The 20,268-nt window shown below is 41.9% G+C and overlaps 3 protein-coding genes across 6 annotated transcripts; 1 reads left to right on the plus strand and 2 right to left on the minus strand.

Moving 5' to 3' along the window:
* Positions 1-189: 189 nt before the first annotated feature.
* hdac10 (histone deacetylase 10) lies at positions 190-10,076 on the minus strand. 4 transcript variants are annotated; one of them, XM_040133974.1, is made up of 20 exons: positions 9,826-10,076; positions 8,451-8,585; positions 8,224-8,320; positions 7,957-8,054; positions 6,954-7,058; positions 6,785-6,853; positions 6,561-6,687; positions 5,894-5,959; positions 5,750-5,809; positions 5,424-5,513; positions 4,974-5,080; positions 4,784-4,851; positions 4,096-4,345; positions 3,817-3,907; positions 3,594-3,679; positions 3,133-3,189; positions 2,948-3,029; positions 2,241-2,429; positions 1,922-2,081; positions 1,716-1,809 (listed from the first exon to the last, which is right to left on the minus strand). In XM_040133974.1, exons 1-20 carry the CDS (start codon positions 9,888-9,890, stop codon positions 1,778-1,780), a joined length of 2,034 nt encoding a protein of 677 aa, XP_039989908.1. In that variant the 5' UTR covers positions 9,891-10,076; the 3' UTR covers positions 1,716-1,777. The 4 variants fall into 4 exon arrangements, with proteins under 4 accessions (XP_039989907.1, XP_039989909.1, XP_039989910.1 ...); XM_040133973.1 differs by having other exon boundaries at positions 190-2,081; XM_040133975.1 differs by lacking the exons at positions 8,451-8,585; positions 9,826-10,076 and having other exon boundaries at positions 190-2,081; positions 7,983-8,054; positions 8,224-8,263.
* Positions 9,897-12,548, minus strand: aplnr2 (apelin receptor 2). The gene is made up of 2 exons (XM_040132289.1): positions 11,088-12,548; positions 9,897-10,052 (listed from the first exon to the last, which is right to left on the minus strand). The coding sequence occupies exons 1-2, from the start codon at positions 12,537-12,539 to the stop codon at positions 9,897-9,899; spliced, it is 1,608 nt and encodes a 535-aa protein (XP_039988223.1). The 5' UTR covers positions 12,540-12,548.
* Positions 12,549-17,581: 5,033 nt separating this feature from the next.
* On the plus strand, positions 17,582-18,671 carry LOC120792897 (endonuclease domain-containing 1 protein-like). The gene is made up of 2 exons (XM_040132290.1): positions 17,582-17,907; positions 18,066-18,671. Exons 1-2 carry the CDS (start codon positions 17,614-17,616, stop codon positions 18,669-18,671), a joined length of 900 nt encoding a protein of 299 aa, XP_039988224.1. The 5' UTR covers positions 17,582-17,613.
* The last annotated feature ends 1,597 nt before the right edge of the window (positions 18,672-20,268 follow it).

Genomic DNA, 20,268 nt, shown 5'->3' on the forward strand with positions numbered 1-20,268 from the left:
GTTGTTAGTTGATGGATATTATCAGTTTAAACGGTATCTTCTGCTGTTGACAAGTCTCAAAATGCAAAAAAAAAGGCTTTCAAAAGGTATTAAAAAGTCTTGAATTTTATTTTCAAGCGGGCATAAATCTATGTTTGCCCCTCTGTGGGCAGGAAGGTTACTTATAAAAAGGTTTCTGTGTGAGCGATTTTAGCAAAAACCAGGCTGGAGAAATTCATGGACATTGAATTAGTTAGTTGTTTTTTTAATTGGTTAATCCATGCAAATTATTATGTGATAATAATATTAGGAACTCTTATATAACTGCCAGGAACTACTGACACGAATGTGGTACAAATATCAATCAATTCATGCACCCGGTAAATAATTCTAGGCCTCTTTGTCCCCTCTGATTTTCACCGTTAACTTTCATACACTGGCCGCTGCGTCAGTGAGACAGGGATGAAGTTGCACACGAAGTTGTATTAAAGATGTTTTTTTAAAAACTTTAAATTTGACTTGGTGAACCCTGCAGAGACCCTGGTTTAGAAAATGTGCACTGTAATAGATTAAATGACCCAATATTTTCTAAAGTTGTCAAAATGAGCTCTACCTTGAAAACACTAAAAGGCTGCTTGCATGTTAAAATATAATAGTATATTCATGATAAATGCCATTCTGAAAGAGAGGCATTTATTTTGCATTATGAGCACTTTAGTACTTTGTGCTCATAGTACTCCTATTTTTGCATAAGATTTTGAGTGCAGGACTTTTACTTGTAGTCAAGTATTTTTGATTTTTTTTTTTGTGGTCTTGACTTTTCAACTAAAGTAAAAGTTCTTACTGCTACTTGTGCTTCTATCTAAGCTCGCATGATGAGTGTTTTATTTATATACTGTTGAACATCCATTGAACGCAGTCTCTCATGTGCAAAACTCCTAAGTTAGGTGACGAAATATTCAATATTTTATTTATTGTGTAAAGGCTGTGTGCAGTGCTTGGACAACCTTTTGGTGCACGCATTTTGCTGTTTTGCAAACAGAGTCCGGGCGTTCGTGTCTCTTCTCCAAAACTGGGCTCTTGTTTCTATCAGTGCATCAAAACTATGGAGACCAAAGGGTGAAGTTCAGACACCCTGCTGAGACACTGGCGTCACATCACTGGTTTAGAAACCACACGTGAACATCAATGGTTTGTAATGAGGTCAACGTGAAAGCCATTTAAGATCTACCATTTGGTAATCATTTATAAAAATGTGGAGATAAATTATAAAGAAAAACAAAATAATATTAAAGACCCGACCATATCTAACCTGCTTATTAAGCCTGTAACTAGACTAGAACTAGGCCTATTAAACAATTTACTATAAAGTAATGACAAATTATTGTCAGATGTTAACTAGTGCTATCTATCTGTAATTTTTAGGCTCTACAATTTGTCAGTTACTATCAACTTTTCCGTATTTAAAGGCTGAATGTCTGTTTTTGACTACATAAATGTAAGATACAATATATTCACATACAGAGTTTCAGTTGCCAATGGAAGAAAAAGAAAAAACACTTTTTCCAAAACCTTAATGATGTAAGCAAATGTTTCATAAAACTGAGCTGATGTTGTGTGTTAATCTATGTATCAAAAATAGATGAATCAACCATGGTATTCACAATATGTTCATGAATTCCAAATCATTCCACTTCCAGACATTATAAATTGGCAAAAAATACAAAACTGCATTGTGACATTTGAAATGCTTCATCTGATTTTTTTTTTTTTCCTACAAAAAACAGCAGGACCAGCTTCAGCGCTCATCACCTCCTCCACTTCCTTGTGCTGTTTTTAGGAGAAACAAACTCTTATTAATACAGTCCAGGTAATTTTAAAAGCTGTGCGGATGTCAGACAATGAGTCAAGTTTATATCTGCTGCTGCTGTTGTGAAGTCACCCGTGGTCTGCAGGAGTTTCCAGTCAGCCTTCAGCCTGTGTCTCAGCCGCTCCATTGACTCCACATCCTCTGGTGTAGGGGCAGGAAGCTGCCCCAAAGAGGGGGCTGGGTCCCCGAGGAGGGAGGAGGCTGTGGGGCCGACACGTGTTCTCTCACCTTCCTAAAAGAAAGACAAAACACCGACCGCTAAAAGAGACCACCCTGCTATTTAAACCTCTCCGAAAATAAAGCCAAAGATGAAAATTTGTACCTCCACACTAACAAATAATGATGTGGCTTTCACTGTACTCTTATGAAAAACTTGCCACAGGCTTCTTACCTGCAAGAGTACCAGCGTGTGTCCTTGTGCTAGGCCCAGCAGCAGACCGGTTAGTTGTTGCCACGCGCTCTCACACGGCCCACTATCTGACATCCGAACCAACAGAACCAGACCGGGGTCGTACTCATATCCCAGAGGCAGGAGGAGGCCCAGCACGGCCTGTATGAACCCCGACACGTCACCGTAGCCCTGTAGGAGGACGGCAAATACATGTCGGATATGTTGGCATTTTCAAAAACACATACCTTTCCTGTGAAAAACACATGCACACGCGCACACACACGCAGACAGTTATGGACAATATGGACAACAGAAGGGCTTCTATCAACCTCAAAGCATTATTTCTTACAATATTTACTGCAATTTTCTAAAACAATACTGTAGAAACTCAGGCTTGTGTTCATGATATTGCATCAGATGGGTCAGTTGTGTTTTCGTGGCCAAATCTCTCTCTATATCTATCTATCTATCTATCTATCTATCTATCTATCTATCTATCTATCTATCTATATTTTTTTACACTTATTCAGCTACAATTTTGTGGCCACAATGTCTTGGTATAAAGAACTCTGTCATAATACAATCATGGAGAAAGAAAATAAAACAGGAATTCTGAATTTGCCTCCAGTAGAGAATTACACATACACAGAAAATATGAAGTGATAAATCCTCTGAATTATGATTGGTCTTACTGCAATACACAGTACCTTCTTCAGACAGACAGGAATGTAATATTTGGATTCCTGTTCCTCTGACTCCTTGTCGCTGAACTGCACGACGCACGTTTTCCTAGAGGTAGAAACATTTCCGTTACCGCAGTGTTCGGGCTTCTGCAGACAATTTTCATCTGCTAAAAGGTTTGCTAAGTTTTTAAATCACAAATGATAATCACCCATCTTCTGTGACGTGACTCGGAACCTTCCCGTCCCCGAGGCACACAACCAAAACCCTGCAATAAGAGAGAGCGGTATCGAATCAGACTGTATTTCTGACAATAAAACATCCTTCAATAAACATGTAAACTTCACTGGTAAGTCTTCTGTTGGTTGACTCATATTTAATAAACCCAACTGGTTCTTCAAAGGAAATCATTTTTAATTTTTTAACTGTTTAACTTTCTGCTTTGATTTCAAGGGGCCTTTCAGTGTTACTGTTTCAGATAGCCGCAAACATGAGAGTGGTATCAATCTTCTCATCTAACTCTTGGCAAAAAAGCGCGTAAGCACATTTCTTGAAATGTTGAACCACTCGTTAAGTTGTTGGGCATTTCCTGCAAGGATATTTCTGCAAGACGATCTATATAAAAAAAACATACAGTCACTGTATGTAAAGTTTAGATCCAGGTTGCTATACCGGTTCCTGAGCGCAGATGCAGCATGTTGGACAACACACATCATCGCCACGGAGACGTCGCGGACCAGCGCCAAGCCACTGCAGACCTGAGAGGCAAGCAATGAAATCACATGATAGAGGCCTGCGGCTCACGTACGCAGGACGGCAAAGCAAACAGTGCATTTACGAGCAGATCACCTGGCAGCGCTCAAAAAGACAAGGCACAACAATATCCTGACTCTACCTCATTCTTCTCCATTTTCTCTACAAGGGCAACAAGACTGGAGAGGGTTGAGAGAGCATCACTGTCATCTGCATCTTTGAGGAAATCCTCCCTTATTGAGACAAAAAAAAAAAAAAAAAAAAAAAAAAAACATTACTGAATAATGAAGAGTAAATCACGATTAGAAATTTATATTTTGAACACAAGCATAAACTCTCCCTGTGTCGATCATCAGAAATAAATGTGAGTACTATGAATAATGTTAATGTAAGTGGACCCTGACCAGCCACAGCTCCATACTTGAGTTTGTTCACTATGAGTGGGTCGAGATCCTCCGATGGTCTGAAGTTTTTACATCCGTCCGGGCAAGCGACACCATCAGGGAGCACTACAGCAGTACGGGTAGGAGGAGGGACTCGTTTCAGAGGCTCTGGCCACACCTTTTCCTCTGCGCTTTCCTCCTCTTCTCCCTTGTCCAGTGTTACTTCTTCGTCTTCTTCCTCTGCCAATTTAACGCGCTTGGTGCTGATATCAGGGGAGGGTAGATCAGCTGAAAGCGAAGAGCGATAAAAACACTTTTATGAATTAGTGAACATAAAAGTGACATGGCGGTTAAAACAATAAAAACACAAGTAATCAGGAAGTACTGCCAGCCATCGCTCTGGTTGGGACACAGGCTAGTTCAAGGAGAACTCCAGGAATAGTACACATCAACGCCTGCATATAGGAGATGGAGAGTACTACCGCAGATGAGAAAGAGTTGTACAAAGCAGTCAGATCTGCATTGTGGGTAATGTAGGCGCCAGGTTTGACAAGGAAGAAGAATACATGGGGTAAAAAAGACATTATATGGTTCTGCTGCATTCATTTTGATCCTTTTACTTATTTATGTTTTTTTGTCTCAACACAATGTTACAGAAGTGCATTGTGAATTCGGTGCAGTGCTCTTCTAAGGAATAGCTCAGACATAATTAAGTGGATGTTATACCTGCATGTTTGAGGCAGGACCAGTACTGCCTATGAGCTGATCGGACACAGTGAAGGGACTCAAGCGCACTGAAAAGAGAAAAATAAAATTCACTACGACTGTAAAACACACACACACACACACACACACACACACACACACACACAAAATAAGGCTTGACACCTAAATTTGTCCTAGAGCGAGGAAAAACCTTTTACAGGGCCCGGCGAGGTCTGCAGGTCGAGGTGCTGGATCTCCAAGCAACGTCTGAACTGTTTGACACACAGACTGGGCGAGCGAAGTCAAGTTGTACCCTCCCTGGAAAACACAGTAAAACCTTTTACAGCCTTCTGTTGTGAACACAGGTCACAACAACTATTTAGAACTGCCCCAGACTACTGTAACATGTAATATATATATATATTGCTCGATTAGACTCTTGTGTTTTTTGGTCATTGTGTTAATTTTCTTAAAGAAAACACTGTCTTAAAAATAATCCAGTGGATACGATGCACAGTAGAGAACAGAATTGAACTGAGTGTCTCGAGGAGGGTGGGTCTTGAAGGAATAACATATTTAAAGAAATGAGTGCTACTTGTTTTATATGTTTGTGTTCATGTTAACAAGAACATTTTGTGCAGCCTGACAACGACAAACTGACCTCCAGCACAGCACACAGTTTGCCTCCTGCAAGGTTCATCAGGAGGTGAGTGAGGTGGGCAAAGACGTCTGGAGCGGCACACATTTCACCCTGAAAGCAAAGAGTCACTGAAATCCGTTTAACGTGTCATGTCTCGGTGGTGGAAAACAGACTGGACACATAGTGTTACAGTACACATGCATCCTGAGATATAAGAGCAACGGGACATGAGTGCAAAAGGGTGAATATGCATGTGATACTACATAAATTCAACATACATAAAAAAGGATCAGCAGAAATATGGCAATTTGCATCTTCAGTTTTATTTAGTAATTTATATTCAGTACCTCTGGGTCACCGATGGCTGAGTCAAAGCCCGCACACACCAACACCAAGTCTGGGCAAAACTGTGACAAACAATCACGCGCTCAGATGAGTCACGTCGAACACATCAGACCGTCTGTTAGCAGAGTGCGAGTTTTCTTTCTCACCTCGTACGCGACTGGCAAAAGGAGATGACAGAAGACTGAAACATAGTCGCTGTCCTGCATTCCCACCTGAAAATATCAATACGTAAAGTCTTCAGTAAATACATTCATACACACAGACTTTTGTGCATTCAACCATCAGTGCTAAAAGGGCAGTTAATTCGTTGACTGACAATGTGTTTTACATAATGAATGCCGAACATTTTTTGGTGTTTCAGTGTCAAAAAAATGGGTAAAGCTACTTGTTTGCTCCATTGTGAGGTGGCGGTCAGGCTAAGAAAGCAATTATAAAACACCCCTTTGGGTTCTGTTAAATTATTATACGAGTTTATCATAATTTGACAATTTTATACATTAAAAGATTAATTAAACCATCAAAGATTATGAATAATCAACACAAGGGCTATAAAGTATTAAAAATCCTCTTTTTGAATTTTTTTCTCATTAATTTTCCTGTGGCATGTTTATTAAAAAAACATTATAATCACTGTACATTTTTACTTATGAAGCACAAATTCCATAAAGCGTTTACTCTATTTTCCATTATAATCTATCAGTCAACACAAAAGTAGAGTCTAAGATAAAGTAAGCAGCATTTGTACAAAGAAGGCCAAGGAAATTGAAAAATAATTTATAATTACTTCAATTGAATAGTATTTCGAATACTTACCTTGTTCCACGGTACATTTATATTGAATCCGGCCCCCTTCTCTTTGCCAACACTGTCAAAGTCCGATTCTCTAAGCTGAGGCCAGAATTTCTGATGCTCATAGCGGTGCCATGAGAAGTAGAGGACGCTGGGACAAAAAGGTAGCATGCAGAACTCATTATGCCAGAAGACAAGACAACATCCAACATACGCAATTCAGGATCCCTCCATCAGCAAAGACTCACCTTGGATCATCTTCAAAACAGTACTGGACCCCTTGACCATGATGTATGTCCCAGTCAACTATCAACACCCTGAAAAAACAAAGTAAATAAATGTATGGAGACAGAACCGCTACAGTAGGTCTTGAATAGGCCAGAATAAACAAAGTAAGTAAATAAAAAGTCATGTTACCTTTTTACTCCATATTTTTGCTTTGCATATTGAGCTGCTATGGCCACATTGTTGAACACGCAGAAACCACTGGCAGCACTGCGCATACTGTGGTGCCCTGGTGGCCTATGACAGAAGTGATATACTTGTCATGATTTTTTTTTCTCCCTATAATAAAGTAATTGATTATCAAACAAAAAAAACAAAAGAAAACCTTACAATTTCTTAATTAGTCTGACAAGCAGAAAAAAACTTTAGTAATTAGTTTATAATGATATAAAAAGTAGAAAAAGAAGCGGGAAACCCATATTTGGTATTTTGTAGGGGTTTAAAATTACTTCCTTAATAACTGACTCCAGTGTTTTGGTATTTGTCTTAACAGATGTTTAAATTACAGAAAAATTCAGCATGAATTATTTCCAGTTTTACTGGTCGTCATTAAGTTTGAATTTCTTTGTTTGTTTGTTCTTTGTTTTTTACTTATTCTGTATTAGCTGTCCAGGATTCTCTATTTCCAGATTTCCATCGTATTCTATGGATCTTGACGCACATTGCTCATCTCATTTAACTTATGTATTTTATTAACTGATGAGGGAGTAACTCTCTCTCAGGTGTTTGTGGTGCGACTCCCTTTTAGACTGGTTCGTTGATTGATTGATTTTTTCGATTGCCTGTATACTTTATATAGTATAAAAATGTTGTTTTTAAATCTACTGTGAGTTCAATGCTTGATGGAGGTCTATGACTGAAACTTCTCCATTAACTTAACGCGTCAGACTGCTCTTAACTCTGAGCAAAAACTGATTCTCTCAACAGACGAATGTAGTTGACTACAGTGTAGTTGCAGAAAAATGTGCAATTGTCTTTTGACCAAGAGCCAGTCATTTGTTTACCGCAAATAAATACCTTCGTTGACTTCTCCAGTCACAGTCTTCCTCACAAAAGAGATACTCGAAACACAAATCAATGTAGCATCAGAGTACATATCAGGACTGCCGCGTCTCACTGGTTACAACAGCCTCACCTGACCAGAGCCATGCCATTCCTCACCTTCCCCGTCATTACACTGTCCACCAGTTGCAGTGCGGCTCCTGCAGCCAGCTTGGCACAGCGATAAATGTTCTAGGAAAGTTCGTGAGAAAGAGGGCGATTAGTCAGGAGTGAAAATTAGCTACTTTCATCGACACAACCTGAAAGTTTCTCTAAGCACCACTGATTGACCAAAAGTGAGATACAAATAAATGACAACAGCTGCAACTCGGCTAGTAAGAATATTAAGTGCAGGACTGACAGGGTGGAAGTAGACGTCGCCATATTGGAGGGTGAACTCCTTCAGGTCCTCCAGAGTCATGTGAGGGGTCTTCTTCACCGCCTCCAGATATTCCTCACTGTTGGAAACGGAAAAGTACACGCAGCTGGGTGATTTGAGGCATTTCTCTCAACTTCATCACTAGAATTAATAGAATTAACAGAATTAACTGAACCAGGTGGGAGGTCTTTGTCAAGATCAGGACTGACCTGTGAACCAGCAGGATGTCTGCTTCCGTTGCCTCGCGGACAGGTATGGAGACACAGCGATCAGCCAGACCGCTCCTGACCAAAGCTTCATGACTCACCGTCAGACGCTCGGGTACTTCGATCTTACACGCTGGACTGGAGAGAGGCAGACATTTCTACTTGAGTTTGATTTATGTGTTGTTGTAAGGACAACTGAATTTGTTTTTGTGCACATGAAATTCAGGTTTTGCAAAATTTTACAAAGTCAGTAGTTTGGTAATTGTATTTTTGCACCTTCTATGCACAAACAATATATTGAAAAAAAACATTTAACATAAGTGAAACATGACAGGAGTCATATTTCACTTATGTTGACGAAGCTGCAATCTTCTTCAAATTAACATCAAATAAAATGAATACAAAGATGAAAACAGTACATGAAAAAAAAATTAAACCTCGTTGTCTCTGCCAAACAAAAGTGTGAGAGTCTGAAACTTTTGGAGATCTTAGACTTTATATCAAGGGAAAAAAAAAAGAAAAAAAAAAAAATCAACTGGACATTGGTTGAAACAAGGAATGCCATGGTTTTATTTGCTTCTGCTTGTGTGATTTATGTGCACACAAACCATATGGCACAAAGACAAACACAAGAACATCCCTTAAAATATGTGAAATTATGTCAGAGGTACTATAACGTTTTATCTAACTGCCAAGATGCCGATGTATATCCAAAATCAAACATCTGGATTTGCATTTTATTTTGCACTGAATCAAACAGCAGAGTAACTGAAAGCGCTAAAACAAAGTGCAGAGTAACAATAAAACCACATGAAAAAGACAGTGACGAGAAAAATAAAGACTTAAGGAGTGATTGTGTTAATTTCACGACAAGTCTGTGAAGAAATTAACTCAGTAAATAGAGGGCACATATAAACACAACTGTTAGCTTGTGAGCTAACAGTTCGGGTGCTCCTCACTAACTGACCGGACTAGCAACAAGAAAACTGCAACTTTACTTCCTACCACCACAACAACTTAATGCTATCGATTCCAGGGAACGCGTTAAAAATAACAACAACAAAAAAACAACTAGTTGACACTAATTATTTAATCAATTAATCACAGATTCGTGCGATAATGATCAAGTATTTAATATTCTACTTCCTTTGGCTTCCCTGAGATTAAAGCTTGTGGTAGTTATCCTACCTGAGGTTACAGTAACGCCAATGCAACGTTACCGGCACAAATTTATCAATGAAGACGGGTGAAATGTAATCACATGTAGCCACAGTCAACCAGTGGATAAACTCGGATGAACGCGTTGCATCCAGTTCCTTCAGTTAGCAAGCTAACGGTTAGCTGTGCAGCATGTACCCAGTTCCCCCCGCGTACTCACTCAACCCAGAGCAGTTTGTACTTGGTCATCTCCTCATCATAAATCAACGCCGTGCCCGTCCTCATCGTTCCTCAAAACCAGCCCAAAGCGGGCGTCGACGTTCCCGCGGTGCGGTAGTTTTTCTCCCGGTGGCAGACCTGTCCCTGATGCGAAGCCGTGCACGGAGGCGGTTCAAGGAGACTCGACGAGGACCCGCCGACTTCCACCGTAGGGGGCGTCCTTATATTCTGCGTAAGGCGTGTAGACAAGTGCGGGGGTCGTGGGTCAAGTCGAGCCCGTCCGAGTTTTCTGGTCGTCGGCGTAACGGTTTAATGGATCATCAGCGCCGCTCTCTGGACGGGGTGCGGTGCTTCTGCAGAACACACTCTTAAGAAATAATAATAATCAAAAAAAGGCTTAAAGCAGGTTATGTCTCTAATATTACTTATTTATTGTTTGAAATAAAAAGTTGCTTTATATTTTCGTCCTGATCTTTTTTATCTTTTGACATTTTGTCAGTTTTGTGCTGTGGGCCTGAAAATATGTTATTTCAGTTCGACTGTATTTTTTTTTCCAGATTAAATAAACTTGTCAGTTAAGGTTAAACAACTTGCTGAGTATATTTTCTAGATATTGGATTATGTTCCTGTTTAGTTGAACCAGAATTTGCTTTTTCTGGTGGAGTTTTTTTGTTTGTGTGTTTGTTTGCTTTTACATGTGTTACTTCATCCACAACGTCCACAAACGTCCTCTTCTTGTAATAAAGAAAAGTCAAGAAACGTCAATAAGAAAAAGACAAATGTGGGTTTACATTACTTATTTTATTGGGAAAACAACAATAAAAGCAATAAACAACTCAGGGTGTAAAATATAGAAACAGATCATATGACCAAAAATATTTGGTCCATGCGGGGACCATCTCTGGGAAAGTGGTGGCATCTTTCCTGTGGGAAATGTGTGGACTGGAGGCAAGGAATTATGTTTATGGACTCTTGAATGTTCACTTGATGAAGGTGTTTATTTGTAAAACATTGACATTTGACACGGTTTCTTCCAGAGGGTCTGAGTCTGGCCCACTTCAGAATTCAGTCCATTGCAGATGTCGAAAATTCCCGAAACATGTCACATACGACGCAAACAACATGACCTGATGTCCTCGCGCTCCAAGGTGAAGTGAAACTAGGTTGGAGCGGGTTAACTTTGCCATTTTTAAGCAGTTATCATCTTAGACGTTGAGCCACGGTTCCTGTGGCCCCTCACCCTTCAGCCACCCTGCCACCCACCTCCCCCACCATCTCCTCCTCTGTCCTGTCTGCTGTTTCCTCCTGCGTTCCTGTGGGCGAAGCTGAGCTCCTCTCCTCCTTCTCTTCCTCTCCTTCATCCCTCTTTCCCTCCCCTCCCTCTGCACCTCTTCTGCTCGTCCAGCACAACGTGAGAAGAGCGCCTCGGCATCTCTTCCTAAACGACGGATCGCAGGCAGCGTAGAGGAGAGGGTTAAGGCAGGAGTTGAGGTAAGCTAAGCAGGTGACGTAGGGGTGAGCAGCCAGTAGAACCTGATCTAAAGAGCAGGAGTACGGGACAAAGCCAAACTCCAGCAGCATGGACACAGTCTTGTTAACGTGCAGCGGCAGCCAGCACAGGAAGAACGCCATCACTAAAGTGACAATGACCCTGAGGAGTCTGCGCTGGCGCCTGCGGTCAGGACGAGGGCCCTGTCCAAAATGTCTGCTGAGGAGCTGGGCCAGTGAGCAGTAGCAGACCAGTAAGATGACAAGAGGGAGCAGGAAGCCAACTAGAGTGGATTTAAGACTCAGGGCGGCAGCCCACCACATCTCTGCCCTCTCTTTTTCTGCCTCCCCCAGCTCTGCTCCTATCAGCATGGAGTAATCCATCTGGCAGGAGAGGAAGACTGATCCAGAGTCAGCAGGCTCTAGCTGCCAATCATCCTCAGATCCAGAGTCTAGCTCCATCTCCCGGACGGAGCGCAGCAGCAAACCAGGAAGCGCCAGCACCCCTGCCAGCAGCCACACGCCCCCGAGTATCCGCAAAGCCCTGCTGGGGCGGCGCCGCGCGGCATGGTGGCTGGAGTGACGGCGTCCAGTCAGAACCCAGTACCGCTCCACACTGAGCATGCTCAGGCTGAACACGCTGGCATACATGTTGAGGGCAGTGAGGAAGCTGCTGACTTGGCAGAGGGGTTGCCCAAAAGGCCAGTGGTAGCCCATGGCTGTGTAGACGGCCCACAGCGGGAGAGTCACAAGGAAGCAGAGGTCAGCTAACGCTAAGCTGGCTATTAGAGACTCTGTGAGTGAGCGAGAGGGACGAGGGACGGAGGGAGGGTTGCAGGAGGAGGTGGAAGAGTGAAAGGAGGGTCTGCAGTTCTGTCCTGAGGAAAATCCACAGTTTTCCTTGTTCCTCTGAGGAAAAGACTCACGCTGAACTCTACCGGCTCCGCTAATGTTCCGCTGACCGGCCCTGAACATGCTGGTGCAACAAAACTCTCCAACTCCAGTTTGGTTTTTGTCCCCGGTCCTGGTTCTCCTCCCCTCAGCTCGATCCAGGTAGACCCAGAGCACCAGGCTGTTGCCGAGGCAACCGACCAGGAAGGCCAGCAGGTAGACGGATGGGATGATGGAGAAGGAGGGAGACCAGTCGGTGTAGTCGCAGTGGAAGAGGGGAGGGGGAGAAGGAGATGGGGAGACGGGGTAGTCGGCATCTGACATCTGTCCGTCCATCTTCTGTGTTTCTATATCAAATGATTTGCCATTAAAATCACCGGAGGTTCCAGTTCTTTCCCGGCGAGCTGAAGTTTGCTCAGTACAATGTTTAGAGGCAAAAAGTAGGAACTCCTGCAATGGTACACGTGTTCTAGATAGAAGGTTTTGGGCCCTGGTTCCAGTTCTGGATTGGTTGTCCCCCTTTTTTCTCTTTCACATCTTCTGTACCTGGACTCAGATGTTCTGAAAATAAAGTGAAGTGCAGTGAGATTCACACACCTTTGCAACAGGAATGAAATGAACACTGCACACGTGCAGCTTTTACCAGTCCAAGTTTAGCTACACACAGACCAGTTAAGGAGTTTGGTCTGGGAATGGAACAAATCTGTCCTGCAAACAACATCACAATATCACCTAATGTCATTTTAGCTGATCTGGTGCCCTACTCCTTTTTTCAGGAAAAAAAACCCCCAAACAATTAAAACACTTTGTGTGACTATTTCAGGCCTGGCTGCCACCGTTAAGCTCGGACACCGGAGAGAAAACTTTTAGAGGTGCTGCATCAAATCTCAGACGAAGGCAGAAACAGAAAAAAAAAGCTCTGAGCAGAAGGATAAAGTAAAGGGAAAGGGAAATTCTCAAGTTGTCCCAAATGAGGGCCGAGTCCTGAGAGGAATGATGATGGGGCTCACGACAGACACTCACCTCAGGCTGCTTCATCAGCTTTGACGAAATCCTTTCTGAGATTCTTATGATTGTGTGATGATCATTGTGGAGCAAACGTCAGCCTCCGTCCTCTCATCCTGTCCTCTCTCATTTCACTTTCTCTGTCTGTGACTTCTACTCCCCTTACTACATCTGTAGTGTGTCAGCTGAAGAAGGTGTGTCTTCTTCTTGTGTCTGAATATATACACACACACACACACACACGCACACACACACACACACACACGCGTGCATACCCAGAACCCTCCTTTCTCTTGCTCTTTGACCAGACCACCCCAGCAGAGAGTTACGAGACCTGCAAACACCCCCCCGCTCAGCACAAACACACACACCTCCCGAGAGACACAATGACTCCCCCCACAAATACACACAAACTCGAAACGCAAACAGACCCCCCCCCACCCCCCTCAAACCCTACTGCGCGTCTCATATTCTCTATGCACAGACACAAACACATCCAAATGCACATACAGTACACAAATGAGTGCAAACACAAACACACTCTTTGTTCTCCGTGTGTCACATGTTCAAACACACAGCGTACGCAGAGGTGGTGTGTAACCAACGCACACAGAGGACAAACGGCAATTAACAGCCCTCACATCTATAGTCAGACTGCAAAATCAGAATAGAGGCGTGGATGTGTGTGAGGCAGCCTTCATGAATACATTTAAACAGGACTTTAAACCATTGATCTCTACACACCCGGCGCAAAAAAGACAAGTTTTCAGGTGAAAGCGGATCCTGACTCACAGCTGTGTTATCTCGCATCTATAAGGCTGCCACCTCAAAGAAAGAAAGGAAGAAAAAATCTCTTAAATTGACAGGTTTAATAGGGCCTGTGTTGACTGCTGTGTTGCACAGTCTACATGTTGTTTCAGGAGGTTTTTTTCCACCCTGTGTACTAATCATCATTCAGTTTTATTCACTGTAACAACAGGCATTTATTAAAAATAAGGGTCGACAGAATCCGAGAGGGAAAGTTTGGATGTGTACTTATTTGTCTTTTATTTGGTAATTTGGCATTTAAGAGCGCTCTTTACCGTGCAATTGCAATGTCAAAAATCACTGACTTCCGAAAGGAAATCTGTCTCTGTGTTAAAATGGGAATGGAAAAAATATCAAGAGCAAAATCCTGGTGTCCTCATTCATAGTTACAGCCTTGGAAAGTGCACTTACTCAACTACTGTACCTGACTACCATCCTGAGGTACTTACACTTGAGTATTTTAATTTCACGCAACTTTATACCTTCACTCCGCAACGTTTCAGAGGGAAATATTGTACTTTTAACTCCACTGTAATAATCTGACAGCTGCAGTTACTAGTTACTTTTACAAATGAAGATTTTAAAAACCTATAAAAAGCATATAAAAAATACCCTGCCTTGTATTTGTAAGTATCTTAATATACAGTATATTCAGTAAATTAGTCAGATCAGCTTTGCTGCAGCCGGCTACAATATTAAAATGCTTCTTTTAATCTTGCACAGTGAGTTCCTTTACTTTAATACTGAAAGTACAATTAACTGATAATACTTAGCACTTTTATTGATGTAAGAGTATTTTTTTTTAATTGTCGTACTGCTACTTTTACTACAGTACAATGTCTTAATACTTCCTCCACCACTGCCCGATAGCATTATGCTCTCAGTCATCGTTATCGCCCGGGCAGAGATACTCCATCCTTTTAGGAACTTCTAGGCTAAAGGGTTATTTAGGGTTATAATTTCATATTTCTCCCCAAAAAAATAAGAACACCGCTAGCGAAACAAACAACAAGAATAAAAAAATAAAATAAACACCACATATATAGTTTATTCGTTTGTTATTCTGTCACACATAAGATACATTTCTTTGTCAGAAAGTACAGAGCTGTTAATTGTTATCATAACTCACGTTTTTTTTCTCATGATGAAATCATGACGAATCTGCCAACAATGTCCCTGTAAATGTTCAGTTCAGGTGTAAGGTGTAGCTCCTTAAACGTCTCCACAGTGACGAGTCTTTGTTTTAAAAGGTAAAAATCTTACAGAAGAAGATGCATTTGTGCCGTGCGGATCTTGTCTTTTGTCCGTATGCAAATCCAAATCCGAATTTGAACTAATTTGATTTACTTAAGAAATTATCCAGACATCCAAGTCATTTAATTTCAAAGCAAACACTGAACTCTTATAGCACTACATTTATGAAATAATATTGCTACTATATATAATAATATACTGTAATACTATATAAAACTTTATCTCAATTTTTAAAGAACACTAAAATTTTTACCTTTGCAAGATGGATGTCGACATCCCCTAAACCTGCAAAGACAATAAAAAAAGGAACATGTTTTTCATACGACTTTTTGTCCGCTGGAGTTTTTAAGTGCTTTACATCTAAGATGGATGGATGCATGGATGGATGGTGACTGTAGGTCAGCGTGGGGTTACAGTGTAAAGAGCGAAGATGTTCCAGTAAGTAAACAGGAAGTGTTTGTTTCCACAGGGGCAGAGGTCATGCTGCCATCAACCTGTTGTTATGGAAACAGACGTTCCTGAAAAACATCCGTCTTTTCTCTCACTGAGACATGCCAGTGAACACGGACACACACGAACACACGCACACACACACACACACACACAACTTTACTTACTGACAAAGAAAGAAAGGAAGAGTAAATACAACTGTTTCATTGAGGAGAAAACAGTAGGCTGAGCATCACAGTGGGAAACAAGAGGGGTATAAATGCACGGCAGTGTAAGACTGCACGGATTGACCAATAGAGCGGCACGCTGACCTGTAAGGCAGGACGGACTTTGAAAGACCATATCAAGACTGATAATCTTCTGCAGAGCAGAGTGGGCAGAACGCTCTGGAGTCCAGGTTCGTTTTAGTCAATTTTTGCAGACTTTTCATTTTTGACTTTGTTTAGCAGCTTTCAAAAGTGTCCTTACCCCACATGCATGTTACCCCTTTTTCAGCACAAATTCATCCATAAGTCTGACTTGTCATTTTGTCAATTTGACAAAGTATAAACCTGTCAGGTATCAAAATAGAAGAAAAATGGCGCCCATAAAAATGTATAAATCTGTTATTATAGAACAGTTTCAGTATTAATACTTCATTTTGGGGCCTTTTTCACTGAAAGGCTGTGTCTGCACTAAAAGTCAGTTTCACAGACACACACAGAGACACACACACACACACACAGAGACACACACACACACACACACACACACACACACACACACACACACACACACACACACACACACACACACACACACACACACACACCTACTGAATCTTAATTAGTTTGTCTGAGCTTGGCCATGTGAAATAGCCTAGACAGCATTGCTTAATACACTTTTTCACTGTGAACCTTTTTACATGTCACAGTAGTAAAACTGCAGGTGTAAATAATAAAATGCATGACGGCTGAATTCCGTCTAGCTGCTTCTGTCTCTGGGTCCCGGTGCTGTACTTGTGGGCTCACTGTCACACGGCCGAGATTTACTTGGACGCTTGCATAAAATGGAGCCATCGTCAGTTTGATTTGTAACATCTGTGCTTTTCCCACTTTGACAAGTCAAAATATCGGCAAAAAAAGAAAAAGGTGTATTTGTCCGGGTAGCAATTTTTTGAAGCAACCGTTACAGTGGGCAGAGCTGCCGGGAAGCTTTTCTATCCCGGATGTGCTTGCCTCAACCATTATCTAAGCCATGCAGCCTCATTAAAGCTGCCATAATGTGCCTGTAAAAAGCTTTTGGCAGAGATGGGAGTTAGTGAGGGCCACTGTGACCTCTGTGTTCATCTGACATTAGCAATAGGCTTGAATTATACTTCTGAAATATTAAACAAATGAAAGGACTGTGAAGTCCTTAGAATGTGTGTTAAATCCACATTAAAAAAAAACATACAGTGAACATTTAATACATCCACAGATGTTCTCACTTGATTTGGTCGATTTAGACCACCTCTCAGACAAGGCGTTTTTCACAGCAGACATTTTGACTTGTCATTGCAGGGAAATCCCGGGTGTTATTAGTTGATGGCTTAGGGGAACACTTTAATGGAACATCAATGTTATTTGCACCTGTGCTCTACCTTCCTTTCCTGTCACTCTCCTGCTCAGTTTAGTTGCCGCTGTTAGTGCGGGACAACTTTTTCAGCACGTGGCGTTTCACATCATTCCCAGCATGATTTACTGGTGCAGGTTACTGGCTTTTCAAATATGGTAATGGTTCGATACTTGCAAAGCGTAAAAGATAAGAATTTGCATAATATGCCGGAGATGGTATGAGACACAGAGCAAGCCGAGTCCACACAGCAGGACAGCTTCTCAAAGGGACTAGATGCACAGTGGGGACAGGATTTGTCATGACTGTCTACGGAACATATCAAGCCCTCGTCTGTCTGCTTGTCATTGCGATGGCAGGTGCAGAGGTGCAGGAAAAACTCTCCCCTGAGTGTAAACAGTTCCTGTACATGGGCACGCTGCCTCACGGGCTCGAGAAACAGCCGTTTGTAAAGATTTGCCAGTTCTATGAGGGAAGACCGCGATTTGTGACTCTGTACGACACCTTCAACCACATCCCTGTTTTTTCTGCCTACACCTTCAAGCGCTCGGATGGCTCCAAAAAGGTTGATGTGCCTTGGATGTATGAGCCACAGGTAGGGATGGTTTTTGGATGTGCTGTTTGTCCCACTTAGGACTTAAAAAGAAGCATAATATCAAGTGTTTAGGGGAAGAAATAATGGAGAGATCCTTCAGGAATTAGCCTTATTTGGTCTTCCACGTACTGTAATAATGACATTGTTTATCCCGGCAGCTGTCCACAGTGTCTGGCTCCAGAGAGATGCAGCAGTTCCCCTCTGAAAATACTCACAGGAGTTTCGAAGATTCACAGGCTGTCCTTGATGACTACTCCGACACCGTGATCTACGAGCGTGGACAGCTGAATCCGGACGAGCACCAGGCCCACCCCGACGACAAAGCAGCCACCTACACTCTGACAAACGTGGTTCCTCAGGTCCGAGAGTTCAACATCGGTTCCTGGAAAAGACACGAGCACACCATCCGCAGGAGGCTCAACAACTACTGCCGAGGCACCGCCTACGTGGTCACCGGGGTCACCACCTCTGGTCACACAATCCGCCGCCGGAACATCAACCGCCTGGGCATCCCCACCTACCTCTGGTCGGCCTACTGTTGCACTGATTTTGACCACAATGCACCGTACTCCGATCGCTCCAAGTTCCCCGTGTTTGCAGCTTATGGGCTCAACGACAGGGAGAATAACAAGGTTCAGGAAATGACGGTGCAGCAGCTGGAGGACTTCCTGAAGCGGGTAACTTACGTTGGCAACTCTTTCCAGATCTTCTACGACAACTGCGTGCCTGACAATTTTGCTGGCAGGGCCCTGCACCTGCCTTGAAGACATGAAGATGGTCCATCAGATTTCGTGTAGATTCATATTTACATCAGTGTCATTGGCATGCAACATTTAGCAGCTGATTAGGGATGAATTTATTTAAACTGATTTATTCTAGTTTTCCTGGGTAAATGAAACTTTTTGCCCACGTGCATATCTTTGATTTCCATTATACAGTTTAGTTTTGCACATAATTGCTCTGTGGGTGCTTGACTGCTGATTAAAAATAGTTTTCACATTTAAGAAGTAATTAGTCAAGCGTTTTCATTTTGTTTGGGCCTGGAGTGTTCTTCACACTACTAGCACCCTCATTTGCTTAATGACTGGACTAATCTGTATCTTTCTTCTTAAACTAAGTATACACAGTATAGTTCTGCTGAAGAAGACCTGACGTGGCTGAAAGCTCTGAAAAGCTACTAAGTGGACATTTGACCTTAGAATTTGTTTCATATACTGTCGCCAAAGCTGGTATCTGTCAGAATAATAAAAAAAAACAAACAATGGATTTATCTCCTTTGTAACTAAAGTAAGTTTTGAAACTTTACAGGTTCTCCATTTATTATTCTCCAATATAGTACATTGATTCTTACTTCAACTGTGCTGCATTTGATGGGACAAGCTCAGTAATAAACTCACCAGTAAAACCCATAGCATACCGGGTTGTACTCCTCATTCACTTTCACTTTATCTTATGCTAATTTATCCTCTTAATGACTGGGAACTACACCTGTCTGTGTAGGCCTTTTGTTCAGCGAAGACAGATTAGACCAACAGTTTTACATTTTCACATACAGCCTCTTAACTGCAGCACTACTCTGCTCTTCTCTTGGTAAAACCCAGACAAATCCGGCACAACCCAGACCAAGATCCACATTCTGATTATTCGTTTTGAAATGTTTTAAACTAGAAAGTACAAGGATATTAACATATAAAAGACATAACATATTTTACTTGTAGATTAATAATAATAATAATGTGTTTCCTAGCTGATCAGAATAGAAAACAGTAATAACTTGGGTTAAGCGTTTGTGGTGAGGAAAACCTTTCGTTTACATTTAGATCACAAACTATGTAACGAAATATGAACTACAAAAGCTAAATTGATTAAAATAAAGTGAGATGTAAAAATAAAAATGATTATTATTCTCCCACAACCTCTTTTTAGAGACTCTGTTCATGTGGTTCCTCAGGATCTAGACAAATCTCTTTGGTTGTGCTTTGGTACAGCAGGTCATAGATGCTACAAACATGACCATTAAAACATGAAAATAAAGAAATGATCTAAAACTTGGGAGGGCAGACATGGCCCCGGGGTGAATGACATGATTAGTAATGGCATTTAGTTTGAGAGGGGCAGCTGTATGCTGCCAGCTGGAATATGCTACTGTGCCAGATGGTCAGAGCCACGGTGCCTGTTTTCGACCAGCAGCAGACTGGTAAGAGCACAAGGTACATTGGAAAGACACTCAGCTCCGAAGGCCAGTAGAGGGAGACAGTGTTTACATAATCTTCGTCACCTTAGGTGATCAAAAGCCTTTCCGTGGGGAGACACACCCTTGTCTTTCTGTATAGAAAGAAAGACAGATAATGGCATTGTTAC

This window comes from Xiphias gladius, chromosome 8 (assembly GCF_016859285.1).
Source record: "Xiphias gladius isolate SHS-SW01 ecotype Sanya breed wild chromosome 8, ASM1685928v1, whole genome shotgun sequence".
Lineage (NCBI taxonomy): Eukaryota > Metazoa > Chordata > Actinopteri > Istiophoriformes > Xiphiidae > Xiphias > Xiphias gladius.

What these genes read in the sequence shown, in the direction of transcription:
- hdac10 (XM_040133973.1), bottom strand. Translation starts at nt 9,890, where the DNA reads ATGAGGACGGGCACGGCGTTGATTTATGATGAGGAGATGACCAAGTAC. An exon ending in TACAAACTGCTCTGGGTTGA is followed by an intron (nt 8,586 to 9,825) that starts GTGAGTACGCGG and finishes GCCTCTCTCCAG; the next exon opens with TCCAGCGTGTAAGATCGAAG. An exon ending in TGTTTTGAAGATGATCCAAG is followed by an intron (nt 6,688 to 6,784) that starts GTGAGTCTTTGC and finishes TTTTTGTCCCAG; the next exon opens with CGTCCTCTACTTCTCATGGC.
- aplnr2 (XM_040132289.1), bottom strand. Translation starts at nt 12,539, where the DNA reads ATGGACGGACAGATGTCAGATGCCGACTACCCCGTCTCCCCATCTCCT. An exon ending in AGGAGGAGATGGTGGGGGAG is followed by an intron (nt 10,053 to 11,087) that starts GTGGGTGGCAGG and finishes CGCCTTACGCAG; the next exon opens with AATATAAGGACGCCCCCTAC.
- LOC120792897 (XM_040132290.1), top strand. Translation starts at nt 17,614, where the DNA reads ATGACTGTCTACGGAACATATCAAGCCCTCGTCTGTCTGCTTGTCATT. An exon ending in CTTGGATGTATGAGCCACAG is followed by an intron (nt 17,908 to 18,065) that starts GTAGGGATGGTT and finishes TTATCCCGGCAG; the next exon opens with CTGTCCACAGTGTCTGGCTC.